The 20,264-nt window shown below is 46.9% G+C and overlaps 1 protein-coding gene across 3 annotated transcripts in view; it reads left to right on the forward strand.

Annotated features, from left to right (window-relative positions):
• The window catches only part of AP5M1 (adaptor related protein complex 5 subunit mu 1), a 122,729-nt gene that overhangs the window by 51,178 nt on the left and 51,287 nt on the right, over positions 1 to 20,264 (forward strand). For all 3 annotated transcript variants that reach the window (XM_086937973.1, XM_086937972.1, XM_086937974.1), the window contains exon 3: positions 6,526 to 6,753. In XM_086937973.1, coding sequence (XP_086794099.1) covers positions 6,526 to 6,753 — 228 coding nt within the window. The remainder of the gene's footprint in view (positions 1 to 6,525; positions 6,754 to 20,264) is intronic.

Below are 20,264 nucleotides of genomic sequence, written 5' to 3' on the forward strand. Positions count from 1 at the left end.
TATACTCATCACAGTACCCAAACAGGTAAAGAAAATGAAAGGCAGAAAGCATGGGTAAAAGAGATAAAGCAAGAAGGAACAGAGAATTCAAGCACTTAGCTTGTGGACAAAATCTACGGGTCACTTGTTCCAAATATTTTCAGACAGTTTGGTGGGGTAGTGTTAGACCTGGTATCATTGGGGTGAGTCTCCCTTCCATTTTTTACTGATTGCCTCCTCTGTTTTTCATCTGTTTAGCTGATTTTGATGCTTTGGGCACTGTGCCACTGCTATTCAGGGCCACAGTGCAAGGGCGCCCTATGTTAAATTGATGTATTGATTAGTGACTCCATGATTGGGTTATTTGATTTGCTTGTCAGACCCTAGTACAGTGCACCATGGGTGCCCCGGGGTTGTAAACCAAATGCTGCTGGTGGGCTTGCAGCACTGGTTGTGCCACCCACAGAAGCAGCTTGTAAAACGTCTCTCAGGCCTGCCACTGCAGAGCCTGTGTGCAGTCTAGTACTGTCATGTTGACTTGGTAAGTGCACCCACTTGCCAATCTCTAAACCTTCCCTTTTCTTAATATCAGACACCCCTAAGGTAGGCCCAAGAGCAGGGTGCATTGTAAGTATAAGGTAGGACATGCCCTGGTGTGTGTGGCCTGTCCTACTAGTGAATTACAGCCATTTTCGTTTTTCACTATTGCAAGCCTACCTGTACCCCATAGGCCAGAATGGGCAGTTTCCTTATAACATCTTATACTCCTAACTGACCCAGGGAACATGGTAGAAATTCGAATTTAGTATGCCTGAACTCAGAATGATAAAATACATCTTTTCGTGAAGTTGGTTTTAACATCCTGTGTTTGAAAATACCACTTTTAGAAAGTAGGTGGCTTCTTGCCTAACCATCCAGCCTGCCTCTGCTTGCTTGTGTATTGTGTGTCTAATTTTGTGAGTGGCCAGGCTGGGGGATTCCAGGAGACTGGGTGAGTCAGCACAAGGCTAAATAGACCTATCTGAATGCAGATGGGTGGGAGGAGTAGCACCTGGGTCTGAATAGGGCGGTACCTGCCTTTCACAATGCTTGCTCTACCTCCTGTGGTGTGTCTGATGACACTGGCCCACCTTGCCGAAGGAAAGCAGGAGTCATGTCAACAAAGTGCTTCAGAACTGCACAGAACTGATTTGGACTAGGTACAGAACCCTCTGCCTTCAGAGGACAAATGATTTGCTAGTATAATTATTGGGGCCCAGACCCCAAGACTCTAGATCACTTCTGGAACAAGACAAACCTTTGCCAAGGAGAAGCACCAAGGAAGCTGTAGGAGTTGTACTGCCCCCCGCCCCCTGCCAGTGTGCTGTGTTGCTGGGTGGCCTACAGTGGTGTCTTCAGTGCCAAGGAGAGGAGAAGGAACTTCTAAAGGACTTTCATCATATTGCAGAATAGTACTCTATGGGCTTGATTTGAGCTTGCCTCCTGACTGAAGTCTCATGGATACCAGACTTCACCCCTTCTGTTTGCCTGCATCTGGAACTTGCTGTTCTAGCTGCTACAGAAGGATTTCAGCAACACAAACACCGGCGAGCGATGCCATCATCTGCATCGAAGCTGTGAGCGCTGCTCCGACTTGCAACGTAGACCCGACGCCAGCAGCCGTGCCACATCGACGCCAGCGAATGACATTGTAAGACTGCCATTGCCGTGAGCGCTGCTCTGACTTGCGACGCAAGCCTGACGCCTTCTGATGTTCCGCATCGACTCCAAAGCCGACATCATCGCGGAGCCGATCGTCGACGTGGGTGATCAAGAATCCATTGACATCGTACGGAACCGTGGTTTCGGCGCCATTATGACGTCACCTCCTCTCCGGGCCGGAACCGACGCCTCCGCTGCCTGCGCAAGCATCCACCGAGACGACGCATCATCTCCCCCGAAGTAAGGAACTGACTCTGCAACGCGCCAATGACGCCGCACCTCCCCGACGCCGTGAGCTGTCTTTGTTTTCACGTTTCCCAGGTACTGTTGTCTGTGGATCTGTTTTGACTCCAGGCCCGATGCAGCGCACCTCATGGTCGGTGCCGTACTTTGGGATTTCTTTGACCTTGGCGTCGTGATAACTCCCGTTGGGGATATCTGTTGCTAAAGACTGCCATCTGATGACAGGCTCAATGCTGCATGTTTGCCTTTCAAGGTGCAGATGAAGGTAACTGATTGGGAGGGTGTAATACTTGTTACAACCTCAGAGTTCTTACGTCCCGTTTCTCTGGACCTTAGATTGACCTTTACATTTTAGCCTGAGAGCATTAACTGCACCGATTTCCTTCTCTACATCACTCTTCATTTCTATTCAGTTATCCTTTCCCATACTCCAATTACTCTTTACCATTTAAGTCCATTTTTCTGACTATGATTGTATCTTCAGTTACTAAGGAGGCATCATCATTATGCTGATGAAAGTTTATCTTTCTACTAATGGAGGCAACGTTTCCTCTTACAAATTTCATTCCACTCCGTTTGGTAGCTGTTCCCTGGTTAATGGAGGGGAGAACCTACTGTTCAGGAAATAAGGAGAATATACAACCAAACAACTTATTTCGATACAGTCGCATCCCAACTTCTCCCACTGAAAGGCTGCCAGAGTTTCTTGTAGCAGAGTGCTAGGTCATCTTTTTGATGATATCCACTTAATTTTTAGTCATCCCTTAGTGCCAGTCATGCCAGACAACTGATGTCAAAGGCTTACCAGTCTGAAGCCATTAAGAGATCTGTAAAGAGAAGAGTACGTTCTAACTGTAGTCTATAGTAGACTTTGAGACAAGGCTCAGAGTAATGCCTGCTTTCAACGAGTTGTTCTTTCTTATTGATGTTATTATTATTTCAAGATGAGGTTCTGTCTCCAATATATTTTCATAAGATTGGACTGTTGGTTATTAAAATAGGGCCAGTTTAATCGAAGGTGGATTGGGACTATCTGATCGTGTCTAAGAGCTGCTGCATCTTTCACAACTTTGGGCACATCACAGGAATAGTTAGTGTGAATAGTTGTAGAGGAACAATCAAAGAGAGAGGTGTTAAGCATTTCGCTTAGTGGTGGGGGGGGAGGGGCGGGGGGAGAGGAGTACCCACACCCCTGCCTCTTGCCTTTTTGCTAATTTGTTACCTGTCAGAGTTTCTGCTGTGGATTACGAGCATAAGCAGATGTTAAACTGCACACTACACCGTAGGAAAGTGAATTTTCGGCCCATTTTTTTTCTTCATTTACCACCTCTCCTTGCATCCTCCATAACTTCATAATTTTAACAAAGGAATACTGGAGCTACAGATGGTGCATGGAGATGATTCCAAATCCCTGCATCCAGCAGCACATCTGAGGATCTAAATGCCTTTCCCTTGTTATGCTTCCATTTAGAAACATGGTAGTTAATTCTGTAAGGCCCAGTCTGGCAGTGTTGCTTGTTCTTTTGTGCTGATGACTCAACGCAATGGAGGAGGCAGTGAAGTAACACTTTGTCAAGTTCACTGTGTACCATTCTTCTGTCATAGCGTGCCCTTAAGTGTGCAAGAGCATGATCCAAGAACTGACAATAAGAGACAGGATTTCCCACATGAAAGATCATGGCTGGCCAAAGGCCGTGTAGCAGCAATCCTTGTGTAACAAAAAGTATGCTAACCAATGGTCTCCTCTTTGTGCATGAAAAATTCTGAAACGTCAAAAAAAAACCTTCATCCCTCCAGTTTTGTGAATTAAATCACTTCTCTCATACAACACAGATGAGTAGATATATGAAATATTTATGACACTTGCCAGTCAGGGAGCTGATGATTCCAAAGCTCTGTTTGTTGCCCTGGCTGGGCATTTCGTGCCCCAAGCTATCTTATTAAAGACTATGATTTGTATGGTAACAAATATACCACGGAGTCAAAGAAAGCCTCAGCACTTTTCATGCTCATTCAGAATGCTATTTAGCCCCTACAATGTAACTGACTGCGAGAAATACGATTTATTACAGAAACTGGCCTGCCACTCGGCTAAGCAAAGTGAGGTGATGCTTAGATAACCTGGAACAACAGTACATAAAATGCTAGAATGGGGGCGGACCAAATAGGTGTCATTAAATTGAGCAGCACACATGCAAACTACCTTCTCAACATTCCCATTTATACAAGAACTAAAAGTAAAATAACTACACCTTTATCACCTTACAGATATTTCCAATACACTCATACGTTGCGCTGGCCCTACCATGGTTCAAAAACACTGCATATGTTAACATTTTTGTTAGTCTGGATCCTCACACAAGAACTGTATGTTAAAACAGTGCACTCCCAGCCACTATTTTGTGTTCACAAGCCAGTGAAACCAGCCCCTCCCCACCCCAAACAGGAATTTTTCTACATCAGAGGGTGCTTCTGTGAGCTGTTTAAACTATGTGGGGAGTAAAGTTTTATTCAAACAGTATTGTTAGATTTCAAGTTAGTGAGGCCCTTACCTGCTGCAGTCTAAAGTGTGGATTGAGCCAGTCTGATAGGAGATTCCGAACAGGAGAAGCCGCTTCCAACTCCCTGGCCAGCAAACCCTGTCTGAGTAATGGCTTAAATAAATTGACTTCAGTGCAAATAAACGTTTTTTACACACTTAATTCCAAATTCAATGGCACTCTTTTTTGGGAATTCTTTGAAAATTGGTTAAACGCCGAAAGAATTCCAGTGTATGCCTTACGGAGTGCATGAAGATTGATGCCAGAGTTAAATAACCTACTGAGTTGGCTTTCTACGATAACAAGATATGAGCTGGTTTCCTTAGATATAAACCCGTGACTTTAAATTAAACACATATATCTACCGCAAATTCATGAACCATCGGAGACATCTTACTAGTTTTCACTATGGGATTTGCTATGTATATTTGCTGTAGCAAGTGCCTTCACACAGGCCTTATAATTATTTTGATGGAGTAACCACCATCAATGCAACAGTACGTGTTAATGAAAGAAATCTGAGAAAAGGGAAGATCAGCAGAAAGTTTATGGCATTCAGATATTTCTAAGATCAGCCTGCCCAAAGTGCACAGCTCTGAAATGACTTGCGCTTGCTGCTATTAGTTGGATGCCCTACAATAACTTTGGGTAGAAGTTACCAAAGCTTAGTGTTTCATTGATCAACGGTGTCACAAAAGGGGTTCAAGTGTGCTGCATGTCAAAATAAAAAGCCCACAAATAAACCATCACATTATAGAGATTTTCTAACGAAGGGTTGTTTTTCTCTTTTTACTGATTCAAAGTAACCTTATTTTATTTTATTTTTATTTTTATTTTTTTACTTTTAGTTAATGTGTATTGTTGAAACTGCACCCATCACGCACCATCAGAGTGCTTTCCTATCTAATCCCATTACTGACCCAGGAAACGAAAGAAACTCTTACAAACTCACAGATCTGGGCCTATATTTACAATCACCTCATATGGTTGTTGGTAAATAATAATGAAGATGCAGCCATTTTCTGTACCTTGTTCTCTTGACGGTATCCCCCAATATGTCATTCTGTCCTTCATTTTTTCCTCCCAATGGCGGTCTGGTAAAAAAACAGTGCTTTATAAAGCCATCAAATAAACAGCTGCGTCCTGTGCAGGTAAGAGCGGTGGGGACTCCGAGGCGGATTTCGACAGACAATGACAAGGGAAAATGAAATAAATAATTGATTCTCCCTCGCAATCGTCTGTCAAAATCCTCCTCCACCCGGCCCCACTGCCCCACCGCTCTTACCTGCACGGGCCGCAGCTGCAAATAAATTAATGGAAAATACATCAAGGCGCTTATAAGGAAATGCATTGAAGAGTCGCACTTCATACATGTACTATTTTCATCTTTCAGACATCTTAAAATAGTTAGTGAATGCTTTGTATGGATATCTGTGTCCCTTTAATAGAAGTTCTTAAAGTTTGTTTATTGAAAGACTGTTGAAGAGAAGTTTGTCAATTAGTTCACAAGTTGAGTTAATCTACTGCAGGGATTAGTGTGCAACTTTTTGGATGCTCCTTCAGCAGACCCCACTGAGGACTTCTTAATGCTTCTGTCTTCTTTAAGTCGTGTGTTATGAAGTTGGTTAATATCATCATCTCTCACTACTAGAATTATAGGAACACAAAATAGGAAAACCCAGTCTAGTTTTCAGGATATCCAAGATCAATATGTATGAATGAATGGATGTATATTCAATTTCACCGACAAATTGCAAATATGTCCTTCTGAAACTCCGTCTGGAGTTTGGTGTCCAGTGATTGGACAGTCATAGCCTTACTCTGATAGCATTAGTTAGAAACAAATAAGATGCTGTTTGAAGCGCTAAATAGATTAGAAAGAGAAGTCACATTTACTACATACTGGAATGCATTACAGTTGCACAATTCTTCTGCTTTCCAATACCTTGAAAATCTTTTTATCATGGTTTCTGTTTGGGAAGGAAAATGAAGAGTCACTCTAAGGCTGTCTCTCATTTTCCTATGGATCATTACTCATCTAGAATCTGTTTTCTTTTCAAAGTGCAACTTAGACGCAGCAATGCCAAATGTGACAGTCAGCCTGAACCTTCCAGCCAATGGATCCCCATTGCAGGATATCCTGGTCCATCCCTGCGTGACCTCCGTTGACTCTGCCATCCTCACGTCTAGTAGCGTTGAAGGAACCGATGACTCTGCATTCAGTGGTCCTTACAAGTTCCCTTTCACCCCTCCGTTGGACTCATTCAGTTTGTGCTACTACACATCACAGGTAAATAACTGATGCCCACCAGTAACTTTACACCATTTTTAAAGTCTTGTGTGATATTATAAATTTTCGATTTTTGAAAAAAGGAAGTGCCAAGTAATTTGTTACCTCACCTCAATGTGAAGGTATACAATCTTAAATTGTTGTTGCCTTTTTCCTCTGTGTCTGTGTACCTCTTCTATGTTACGGTTATTAGAAGAAATGTGATAGATAGAGTGCTTGAATTAATTGCAACCACACGCATTGTTCTGGCTAGTATCCAATTCCGTGACTTCTTCTCCGTGCCATTACAAAGTAGGACCTACCATAATAATAATTTGTGAAATCCTTCTGCCATTTCTCAGCCCTCTAAATAACAAGTGCTACTGTTACCCATTTTAAAGGTTCTCTTTTTACCAACCTTGAAAACCATGGAAGGCTGAGCTGGCCTTGCTTTGTCAAGATAAGTGCAGATCACATCATATCTCAGTGCTGATCATTTAACACACTGCACCATCATTAAATTGCAAACTAGATCTAGGAGACTTTGGGCCCAAGAGACAGATCACAAATCGTACACCAACGTTTGTGCAACCTCTCTGATTTTGCGATTCAACTTAGTACTAAGGTCGCATCACAAAATCTCCAGTGGCATGAGGTCACAGAATGACCTTCCTAATTAATATTCATCAATTAGTTTGCTATTTGCGACCCCATGTGATTGACTACAAACACTGAGTGGGTAGGATGCAAGTGACAGCAGACCACCATCCCATAACCAAACAGGAAACAGTTATTTGTTTAAAGCAGCCGATGCTGCTTTAAAGAATAATAATACGTTTTCGGGTTGGGGATGAAAGGAGAGGAGAAGTCAGTGGTCTCCTGCAGAACTGTTGGCTCCATTCAATGCTATCTGACTGACAGTATTGGCATAGGGGTAGGAGACAAAGAGAATACCTCTCCTTTTGTGAATCACTTACCATGTCCGTTCAGGTCTTGTCTGCTGATCATTTGTTTATGTACAATTGCAGTCACAAAACAATAATTTTACTATTGCGACTCAAAGGAGGGGAATGGCGCTTTATGCCCCCTCCTAATTGCAATTCAGAATAGAAAACCATGTCCGAGTTGAAAAGGCTTTTTTGACTCGCAAAATGGGCTTCGTTAATTGAAAAAAATAAATGTTGTTGTCTCCGATCCAGTTATGTTTTATGATTCACTGTGTTTGTGATCACAGATTCGACCTTCAAATATCTGCCTCAAATGTCTGATGGAATAAATGGCAAATTTGGTCCTGGCCTTGGATTGGTATGTCCAGAGTAGCTCCAAGGAGTTTATGGAATGGGTATGTTTATAGTGTTTACTACCCTGTATGTAGCCCAGATGCGCTTTTGCAGACATGTAGTGCGTTATTCCATAGGAGCCCAATGTTAGTGATTAGATAATGAATGAATGAATAATCATCTTTATTCGATTTGATAAACAAACCATAAAAGTATATAAATAACAGTCATTAAAAAATGATTCACAGAAATACAGTTTTGCTAAAATGGGCTAACATATAATATCATCCGTGGAAAGTCCTTAACCTACTATGCATATCCTCATGGATGTACTCAGTCCCCCCTTGTTATTCGTAGTTTTAAAGCGGCCTTTAAAAAGTTTGTCACACAATAAAGGGTAAAAACATTAGTTGGCATTTTTTAAAACAGCAAAGCTACCCGAGCCTGACTGAATCTAGCTCGTCTTAACAGCTCTTTCAGAAACAGTTGCCTAGGGTAGGCATAGTGCAGGCATAATAAAACTAGGTGAAGTGTGTCCTGCGGAGACTTCATGTCGCAGCCTCAGGGCCCTCTCTCTTCTGAGTTTTAATAAAACCTGCTGGTACTGCCAATAAGTGATTAGATGAGTATGAGGGCTGTGGTTAGTCCTGCTGTTTCCATTCTGGGCCAGTCAATGTGAAATATTCTTCTCATACAGATTATTGTGAGATTGTGCAGTTACTATATGCATTTCGATTCTGGGGTCAAACCATGCACACATTCCCCTTGAGGATCATCCTGTTCTCCTAGAATTTACACGTGAGGATATTCCAGGATTGTTGATCCAAGATAACTCTTTAAGCAGAAGACAGAAGAGTGGGTGAAAGGGTGAAAGGGCATTCTGAACTTCCATGTTGGAAAGTAAAAAAAAAAGGGCTGGAGATGGATGGATAATGGTTTAGAAAGAGGAACAAGAGCATTAGTTAGTTAGAGGGTAGAGATACTTGCAGGAAAGAGACTCTTAGAAGTATAATGTAAGAAAGGAGAAATGAAGTGAGCAAGAGAGAACAAGGCTATTGATAAGTATCAAGGGTATAGCAAAATCAAAGGGAGAAAAGCTGGAGCAGGCTTCTCCGAGTAGCTCATGAGCTACTAGTATCGGCTGTCCAGCTACCTGTAAGTACCTCTCCAGTGTACAACTCTGCTTCCTAAATCAGAAGCTTTTGCTTGATAGAATTAATATATATACATATGTACACCAAAATTGAAAAGAGTGTATTCGAAATGAAAATGTGTGTATTTTTAGAACTCATAAGCTGATGCTGAATTTCCAGTTGAATTTCCAATTCAACCATGCTACCCATTGAGCTGGGTAACAATAAACATGTGTTTCTTCTGAAGCAATATACCTTTTAGGGTACTCATGTGTTATCCACATCCAAATCGACATGCTATATTTAAAGCTAATGTTTAAGTAATAAATCATGCAGCATTGGGGAGACTTATTTTTACCTTGGTTCCAGGGGTAATACTCTGTGGCTGTTATGTATTACACAGGTACAGGCATTGCAAATTGATAAAGTCTTTTTCACATTACTGTGGATCACCCTGCCTGATGCATTGAGGTGATCACTGCTGATAGTCTTAAATGACTCTTACCTGATGTGGTTAATTTTACAACACTAATAACAGTAGCTCAGGAAGATTTTCTTTGAACGTAAGTAGCTCTTACTACAAAAAAAGTTGGAGACCCCTGAGCTGAAGTGAGGAAGGGGTGAAAGAGGAGTAGTGAAAGGAGATGATAAATGAAGGATGAGGAAGCTAGAACAAGGAGTAAGATGTAATCAAGAGAACTAATAGAAGGGACTAGGGAGAAGTGATTACGGTTGGGGATAGAACAGAAATTGAAAGAGATAGAAATTTCACACAAAAAGTCAAAGCCGTTAGACTAGGTTTGTTAGGCGATGGGATAGGCAAACATTACAGGCAAGTGTTATATCACAGAATCATTTTCACTGCTTAGTGGAGAAAGCAGTGTTGAACTAGTCCTTTTCCCTTGCTCACCTGAAAGCATAAGTGTGATACTACATTGCCCACTGATGTATGCACATTCTTCTGACAGATGTGCAAAGCAGCTGCAAAAGGAACTGAGCCACTGTAGAATGTATCCTTTTCACTCTCAGGGTTCAGAACCTTGAGCCATTCCATGGTGTGGAATTTTATAAAATATCTTCTTGTCCATAAAGCTACTTGTTCTTTGAAGAAGAAAAAACATCCACTTCTCAATTTAGTGCCATGCAGCGGGGTAAAAAATGACACCAGCATCCTCATTATGTCAGGCTCTCTGATTATGCCAGGAATCAACTTCAAGCAGGGTTTGAATCCTAGGGATTCTGATTTTGCCACCTTTTCGAAAATCCACATACTGGGACTGACAGTAGTGGGAAGCAGTAGTTCCAGGGTTGGAATGCCTTTTGAGTCTATACACACCTACACACTTGCATGTTCAAGAGTTTTTACTAACTCTTTTCTAATGTTTTCCTGCACCGGGAAAGGTTGGAAATGTATTCCTGACAACGGCAGAACTTAAACTCTTTCTTGGGTGGGCAAAAAAGAGGTTGTAGGAAAAGTGATCTCGTCCAAAACTCATGAGATGTTCACACAAGCAAATATGCACATGCATATTTGGTCATGCTAAAATGCAGTTAGAAACTTTTCCTAGGAGTAAACTTTTCAGGCCTACTACTGTAAATTCTTGTAATTTCAGCCATAAATCTGCATTAATCCAAGGACATATACCATGGGTGCAATTGTGCGACTTTGGGGCTTACTTTTAAGATGTAGGCCCCTAATGTGATCTTGCATTAGGCTAGACCTGTTGTTTTTATTAAAATGGTATGCAACTTCATATTTGATTAAATTCACTTTGAGTGACTGCGTTCTTCTTTCTCAAGCGGCACATCAGCACATACAGATGTTTCCTTCAGTGCAAGGGACTACTATGGCACTGTGGAGTTTTTGAGACCAAAAATAATCTTTTTGCTTTTGGTCAATGTTTTTGTTATTTTGGAGAGGGCTTGACAGCTCCCACAACAATAAAGATTTACAAAAACCATGTCAAAGCAAAACACACATTGCCAAACCAAAAGGCACACACCAGACTATTGGCTGTGCCAAATTTTATTGATGTTCATGTTTCTCATAATCTTGCTAAAACTGTCTTTACACTGATTTACCAGTATTAATATTTTTGGGAATGTTAGAACCTGGGATGTCAGATCACCTAGGGTAGTCTGGCCTAGGGCAAGACATGCATTTCAGAGGCACAAGTGTGAAGGTTGCAAACCACCCAATAGTAAAACCACGCAATAACACACAAAAATAACGCTACACCAAAATGTGGAAAAATAAGCACTGCTTTATAAAAATATAGCTCTACTCTTTGGTTCAGAAATGCAGTTTAGAATTTTACAGCTTGCTTTGAGAATAGATGATATTACTTTCCAAATTACCAAATCAATACATTACTTGCATCAACAGTTCACTTCAATACATATTCAGCTTCAGTAGGAATCACAATTTCAATACATTACAGTTCAATAAAGAGGGGGAAGCAGAACAATTGCACACTGAAGACTTCCTCTTTAACTTCCTCCACGTATACCCCTCTGCTCCATACACTTTACAGTAAAGAGGGTACAACTCCTGAGCAATTGACTAGAGTAGGGACGATCAATGACCTCAGTTACGCTAGGGACACCCTGGCAAGATCAAACACGAGGTAGGTTTCTTCCAGGCAGTCAATCCCAAAGATAGCACACCGAAGAATGGCTGGGATCACTCCTCTGACACCTTTCTACCAGGCTCTTCAGATTCCTGTCGACCTAAAACCCTTGTTGATAAACTGTGAGGGTTCTGGAAATCCGCTCCTGTATCAGAGACTCTATCTGACCAAAGAGGCTCCCTGTCCTCTGATTTCCCACACCCCCACTCTCCTTACTTCAGTGTGGGTCCCCTTGTCACGCTGGACTGGAATGCTGGAGGTAGAGGGGGAAAAAGAAGCAAAGGAAGAGCTTCTATTGGGCGGTTCGCTTTCCCCGCCGATCCCCTCCGTCCAGCCACGCTCCCTCAGTACAGCGCTGGGCGAGGGGCTCCTGTAGCGGTAAGAGCCGAGGGCGCTTCCCGCCTACTCCGCTAAAGGGAAGCTTCTCCGCCTCCCGCCGGGTCGTCTCAAGGGGTCCGTCGGCCTCCCACTGGGCCTGCGCGTCTCCCAGACGCTTTCCGCTTTGTGTCTCAGGCCGCCTGCACACCGAGGCGACTCGCCTCAGAGACACGCTCTCTTCACTCGGCCACGTCTCACGCAGGCCTCGCCTCCCGCGGGCCTCGCCTCCTTGGATCCGCCTCCACAACCACAGAGCAAGGCAGCGCGGGCGCGAGGGACTAGTGTTCCCGCTTGGCGCCGCGCTGTCACCGCTCCTATGCCGCAGTCTCTCCCCTCACCTGGCTCCACAGGAAGCACTCTCCAGAGCGGAACGCTCACTCCCCCAGATCACGAAGGCTCGGCAGTCACTCGTCTCCCCCTCAGAGCTTCGAGGGAAACACAGGGCACAACACAGGGCTTGAAGCTGCTTCCTCCACAACGCTGGTAGGTGAAGCACTGCCAGAGGGAAATTAGGGAAGTCTCCCAGCAAGAGCGTCCCGACAGGGATCAATGGGGCCACGGTTTAGAGGGGGCTTCCACCACAATTAGATCGATCTTTCCAGCAGAAGAAGGTGGGTGGGAGGGATTGGTCAGGGGTTGAAGGGGGAACGTCTCCCTGTAGTGGCTGTCTGTCACAAGGACAAACTAACTGCTCCCAGTGCGTCCTCCTCCTCTCACCACTGCCTCACTCCTCCACTCTCTGGTCAACACAAAATGGCTTCCCAACCCCTGCCCTTTTATAGACAACCCACACAGAGTCCAGTAGGGTCCAGAAGGTTCTGGAAGGCCTGGTTATCCTATGGGGCAGTCTAAGATGTGGCAGTTGGAAACAGTTAGGGCCCTCCATTTTGTGAATTACAGCAGTTTCCTGACAGAACAGGCCTCTGGGCCTGAGGTGAAAAACTATGAGGGACAAAAGAACACCTATCCCCTTGGCCAACACCTATAAAAACTAGTGGTCACAAAAATTATTAAGGGTATGAGGGGCAAAAAGGGGACAAAATAAATAATAAATTGGAGGGACTACGCCAAAAGCCAGACAGGTCTAACACGCGTCCCCCCCAGCTGAAAGTGGGGAGAACTACCCAACCCCTTGGGAGTCCTCATCACTAAGGCGGAAATACCTGGAGAGACCGTCTGCATTGGCGTGGTCCACTCCAGGCCGATGTTCCACCCGGAAGTCCATTCCCTGTAGGGAGATGGACCACCTCAACAGCTTGGGATTTTTCCCCTTCATTTGCATCAGCCAACGAAGGGGTCGGTGGTCAGTCTGAACCAGGAAGTGCGAGCCAAAGAGGTATGGCCGCAGCTTCTTCAGAGCCCACACCACCGCAAAAGCTTCCCTCTCAATTGCACTCCACTTCTTTTCCGGGGGAAGCAGTCTCCTGGATAAGAAGACTACAGGCTGATCCAGGCCCTCTTCATTTAGTTGCGATAACACTGCCCCAATGCCATGTTCTGATGCATCAGCGCCAGGATGCCCTTTGTGGTGACAGGTTGCGCTATACAAGTATGCCACAATACAATCTGTTTGGACAATGAACTCCTTGGAGAAGTCTGGGGCCTACAGGACCGGTGCCGCACACATTGCCTGCTTCAATTTCTCAAAAGCTTGCTGACAAGCTCCCGTCCAAACTACCCGTCGAGGTTGTTTCTTTGAGGTGAGCTCTGTGAGGGGCGCTACAATAGTGCCATACCCCTTCACAAAGCGACGGTAGTAGCCTGTGAGGCCCAGGAAAGCTCGGACCTCAGTCTGTGTCTTGGGGGGTTCCCAGGCCATGATTGCCTCAATCTTCGCCTGCAGGGGCTGCACACTCCCCCTACCCACGAAGTGTCCAAGGTACACAACCGACCCCTGCCCAATCTGGCATTTGCTGGCCTTGATTGTCAATCCAGCTTGTTTCAGGGCCTGGAGAACTGCTTGCAAATGCTGCAAATGGTCCTCCCAACTGCTACTGAAGACAGCAATGTCATCCAGGTAAGCAGCAGAGAAACCCTCCATTCCAGAGAGGACCTGGTTCACCAGCCGCTGAAATGTGGCAGGGGCATTTTTGAGCCCAAAGGGCATTACACAAAATTGGAAGTGTCCCTCAGGCGTGGAGAAGGCTGACCTTTCCTTCGCTCCATCTGTCAAGGAGATCTGCCAGTACCCCGAAGTGAGGTCAAAGGTACTCAGATATTGGGCAGCTCCTAGCCGGTCAATTAATTCATCCGCCCTAGGGATCGGATGAGCATCAGTCTTTGTCACTGAGTTCAGTCCTCGGTAATCCACACAGAACCTCAGTTCGGGTGTGGTGCCTGGTGGTGCGGCTTTTGGCACGAGCACCACCGGACTGGACCAAGGGCTGTTGGAAGGTTCAATAACTCCCAGCTCTAGCATCTTGGCAACCTCTCCATGAATGCTAGCCTTCACCTTGTCGGACAGCCGGTAGGTCTTCGACTTCACTGGTGGGCTGTCCCCTGTGTCCACGTCATGGGTACACAGGTGAGTCCTTCCCGGGACAAGGGAGAACAACGTAGAGTACTGCTCCAGGATCTGGCGGCAGTCCTCCCGTTGCTCAGGAGTTAGAGTGGGAGAGAGAATCACTCCCTCCACTGACCCATCCTTCTCTTGAGACGAGAATAGATCTGGGAGAGGTTCGCTTTCCGCTTCCTCTTCCCCGTCAGTCACCATCATCAACATGACTTAGGGCCTCTCATGGTGGGGCTTGAGACGGTTGGCATGCAGCACCCGTAGGGGCTGTCGAGGGGTCTTAAGGTCCACCAGGTATGTGGCCTTACCCTTCTTCTCCAACACTTCAAAGGGGCCTGTCCAGCGATCCTGGAGGGCACTAAGCTCTCCAGGCTCCATCACCCACACTTTCTGGCCAGGCTCCAATTCCACCTGGTGAGCATTGTGGTCATACCACTCCTTCATGACTGCCTGGCTGGCCTCCAAGTTGTAGAAGCTTGCTTCCACAACTTCGCCATTTGGCTCCTGAAGGCCAGCATATAGCTCACCACATCCTGGGGGGGTTTCCTGGGAGACTTCTCCCAACCATCCTTCACCAGGCTGAGAGGACCGCGTACAGGGTGCCCATACAGAAGTTCAAAGGGGCTGAAGCTCACTCCCTTCTGTGGCACTTCCCTGTAGGAAAAGTGCAAACAGGGTAGGAGGACGTCCCATTTCCTCCGCAGGCTTTCGGGCAGACTTCTGATCATGCCCTTCAAGGTCTTATTAAACCTCTCAACCAGTCCATTCGACTGGGGGTGATAAGGAGTGGTGAACCGGTAGGTCACTCCACACTCCTTCCACATTGCCCGCATGTAAGCTGACATGAAGTTGGTACCCCCTGTCGGACACAACTTCCTTGGGAAATCCCACACGGGTAAAGATCCCCATTAGGGCTCTCGCCACTACAGGTGCAGTGACTGTCCTCAGAGGAATTGCCTCTGGGTACCGTGTGGCATGATCCACCAGAACCAGGATAAACCTGTGACCAGCTGTTGTTGGTGGATCTAAAGGCCCTACAATGTCGATGCCCACCCTCTCAAAGGGTGTGCTAACGACTGGAAGTGGTTCCAGGGGAGCCTTTAGCTTCACCCCTGTTTTCCCACTGGCCTGGCAGGTTACACATGTCCGACAGTAAGTGTTGGACGCCACTTTCATCTGAGGCCAGTAAAAGTGGAGGACAAGCCATGCAAAGGTCTTGTCCTGGCCTAAGTGTCCTGCCAGGGGTATGGCATGAGCCAATTCCAAAAGAAAGGCTCGGTATTGTTGCGGGACTACCAAGGCCCTTGATGAACCAGGCAAGGGTACCTTGGGTTCACTGTAGAGGAGTCCATCCTCCCAGTAAATATGGTAGTGTCCCGTAACATCACCTGCTGCTTGGGCTTCAGCCTGTCGCCTCAGTCCCTCAAGGGTGGGGCACTCCCTCTGCCCCTTACAGAATTCCTCTCTGGTAGGACCTCCCTCCACATGCCACTCAGCAGGGATGGGTAAATCCTCCAGAGAGTCTACTTCCCCCTCCACGGACTCCTGGTCCACCACCGCAGGTGGCCAATCTGTCACATGGGGTGTGGAAGCTGGAGCAGGCTCTCTCTGTCTCCGGGTCTGTCCCTTTTTAGCAGCGGGTTGGGCCATTGTTCCAGGCTCCAACCCAGGCGAACTCCCTCTCCGGGCAGTCGCAGACCGTGTGCTTGCACAGGCCCAGTCAGGTGTACCCAGCATCGCAGAATGCGTCCGGTATTCCACCTCTCTCCAAGTGTTGTGTTCCATGTCATTCCCCAACAGACAATCGACTGGCACGGCAGGGCTTACGGCAACTCGAAGTGAACCTGCAACCCCCTCCCACTCAAAGGGAACCTCAGCCACTGGATAGTGGCCCATTCTGCCGTCAGCCATCGCGGCGGGGTGGAGTACATTAGGAACAACCTGCTCTGCAGACACCAGTTGACTTCTCACCATAGTCATACTGGCTCCTGTATCTCTCAGAGCCTCCCCTCTCTGGCCATTGATGGTGACCCATTGCCCATACTTTGTAGTATTTGGGGGCACCTGAATCTTTGGAACCATCTCCCGCTCTCCCAGGGACACTAAGGTGACACCCGCCCACTCACCCCCCTTATCTAAGGGCAACTCCTCCCCGAGCGCTACACTAGCTACTCCCGGTGACTTTCCTCCGGTGGGAGGGGGTGGTCTCTTTGGGCATCTGACATCCCCCTCATAATGTCCAACACCACCACATTCAAAACAGTGGAGAACCCTTGGCTGCTGGCTTTGGCCAGGATTAGGGTTTCTGGGCGGGTTTGCCCTAGGGGTGAAACCTGCTCCCTTCCCTTGGAAGTTATTTTGGGGACCTTTAGAGAACTCCTTCTTTTTCTCTCCCCCCTCCTTCTTCTGGGGGGCGCCCTGTCCGGCTTTCTGAGAATCCCCTCCAGTCCCCTTTGAGGACACCCGGGTACTTGCCCAGATGTCCGCCTCCTCTGCAAGCTTCCGGGGATTGGTCAGCTTGCTGTCCACCAGGTGTTGGCGCAGCTCGGGAAAACATTTCTCGAGGAGGTGTTCTTTCAAAAATAGATCGTACAGCCCCTCATAATCTTTCACCTCACTGCCCTTGACCCAACCCTCTAAGGCCTTTCTGGCGTAGTCAAGGAAGTCCACCCAGTTCTGGGTGCTTAATTTGTGGCTCCCCCTGAACTTCTGACGGTACCTTTCTGGGGTAAGCCCAAACTTCCTTAACAACTCCAGCTTCATGGTGGGGTAGTTGGTTTGTTCCTCTGGTTCCAGGGCCAGCAAGGTGTCCCGACCAGCAGGAGGCATGTATTTATACAAACCACCCCCCCAGTGCTTTTCCTGCACCCCATGGGCTCTTAGGGAGACCTCATAAGCAGCCAGCCACTTAGCTATGTCATCCCCCTGACTGATGCTAGCTGTAAGGTCTTTCAGCAAATAGGGTCTGGACTCCCTGGTTGTCTCTTTTGTCTCGCTGCCACCATTCATTTCAGGAGAGGACCCCCGTTGCAGGCTTCTAAGTTCTAATTCCTTCAGCCTGAACTCATGGGCCATCCTCCTCTCCTCCTTCTCCTGCTCCAACTTAGCCAACTCCCATCTCAACTGTCTTTTCTCCCTCCTATCAGTGAGCTCGGCTTCAGTTAAGCTTCCCCCAGAGGCGCTACTGCCCCTTCTGGAGTAGGACACTGGTCCTGGGAGTAAGTTTTCCCCCTCAGAGTGGAATAACCCATCTATCTCCCCCACCTGGTCTACCCCTTCATCCTCTTCCTTCCTTTCTTGGTGTGCCTCCACCCAAGCCCTGAGACTGGTATGGAGCTCCCCCTTCCTGGCACCATGCTTGAAAAATACCCCCATTTGCTGGCAGAACACTTTCAGCTGTGCCACAGAATAGACCTCTAGGTTTTCCAAGGCAAACTCCATTTTGAGATAGGCCAACCTAGATTACACACATCAGAAATTGTAGAGTTGCAAGGGCAACCTAAAGCTACCTCCACCCACCACCAGGAACACATTTAGAAAAATAAAAAGACAAATTAGGAGGGCCGCAAGAAGAAAACTCCTGGTGTAGGTTTAGTGTATTACGTTGAATTACTATTGAGTAGCTGCAACCAAGTCAGTATCCCACCGCTAGGCACCAATCTGTTAGAACCTGGGATGTCAGGTCACCTAGGGTAGCCTGGCCTAGGGCAAGACATGCATTTCAGAGGCACAAGTGTGAAGGTTGCAAACCACCCAATAGTAAAACCACGCAATAACACACAAAAATAACGCTACACCAAAATGTGGAAAAATAAGCACTGCTTTATAAAAATATAGCTCCACTCTTTGGTTCAGAAATGCAGTTTAGAATTTTACAGCTTGCTTTGAGAATAGATGATATTACTTTCCAGATTACCAAATCAATACATTACTTGCATCAACAGTTCACTTCAATACATATTCAGCTTCAGTAGGAATCACAATTTCAATACATTACAGTTCAATAAAGAGGGGGAAGCAGAACAATTGCACACTGAAGACTTCCTCTTTAACTTCCTCCACGTATACCCCTCTGCTCCATACACTTTACAGTAAAGAGGATACAACTCCTGAGCAATTGACTAGAGTAGGGACGATCAATGACCTCAGTTACGCTAGGGACACCCTGGCAAGATCAAACACGAGGTAGGTTTCTTCCAGGCAGTCAATCCCAAAGATAGCACACCGAAGAATGGCTGGGATCACTCCTCTGACACCTTTCTACCAGGCTCTTCAGATTCCTGTCGACCTAAAACCCTTGTTGATAAACTGTGAGGGTTCTGGAAATCCCCTCCTGTATCAGAGACTCTATCTGACCAAAGAGGCTCCCTGTCCTCTGATTTCCCACACCCCCACTCTCCTTACTTCAGTGTGGGTCCCCTTGTCACGCTGGACTGGAATGCTGGAGGTAGAGGGGGAAAAAGAAGCAAAGGAAGAGCTTCTATTGGGCGGTTCGCTTTCCCCGCCGATCCCCTCCGTCCAGCCACGCTCCCTCAGTACAACGCTGGGCGAGGGGCTCCTGTAGCGGTAAGAGCCGAGGGCGCTTCCCGCCTACTCCGCTAAAGGGAAGCCTCTCCGCCTCCCGCCGGGTCGTCTCAAGGGGTCCGTCGGCCTCCCACTGGGCCTGCGCGTCTCCCAGACGCTTTCCGCTTTGTGTCTCAACCGCCTGCACACCGAGGCGACTCGCCTCAGAGACACTCTCTCTTCACTCGGCCACGCCTCCCGCAGGCCTCGCCTCCCGCGAGCCTCGCCTCCTTGGATCCGCCTCCACAACCACAGAGCAAGGCAGCGCGGGCGCGAGGGACTAGTGTTCCCGCTAGGCGCCGCGCTGTCACCGCTCCCAAGCCGCAGTCTCTCCCCTCACCTGGCTCCACAGGAAGCACTCTCCAGAGCGGAACGCTCACTCCCCCAGATCACGAAGGCTCGGCAGTCACTCGTCTCCCCCTCAGAGCTTCGAGGGAAACACAGGGCACAACACCGGGCTTGAAGCTGCTTCCTCCACAACGCTGGTAGGTGAAGCACTGCCAGAGGGAAATTAGGGAAGTCTCCCAGCAAGAGCGTCCCGACAGGGATCAATGGGGCCAAGGTTTAGAGGGGGCTTCCACCACAATTAGATCGATCTTTCCAGCAGAAGAAGGTGGTTGGGAGGGATTGGTCAGGGGTTGAATGGGGAACGTCTCCCTGTAGTGGCTGTCTGTCACAAGGACAAACTAACTGCTCCCAGTGCGTCCTCCTCCTCTCACCACTGCCTCACTCCTCCACTCTCTGGTCAACACAAAATGGCTTCCCAACCCCTGCCCTTTTATAGACAACCCCCACAGAGTCCAGTAGGGTCCAGAAGGTTCTGGAAGGCCTAAGGTTATCCTATGGGGCAGTCTAAGATGTGGCAGTTGGAAACAGTTAGGGCCCTCCATTTTGTGAATTACAGCAGTTTCCTGACAGAACAGGCCTCTGGGCCTGAGGTGAAAAACTATGAGGGACAAAATAACACCTATCCCCTTGGCCAACACCTATAAAAACTAGTGGACACAAAAATTATTAAGGGTATGAGGGGCAAAAA

Source organism: Lissotriton vulgaris, chromosome 9 (genome assembly GCF_964263255.1).
Source record: "Lissotriton vulgaris chromosome 9, aLisVul1.2, whole genome shotgun sequence".
NCBI lineage: Eukaryota > Metazoa > Chordata > Amphibia > Caudata > Salamandridae > Lissotriton > Lissotriton vulgaris.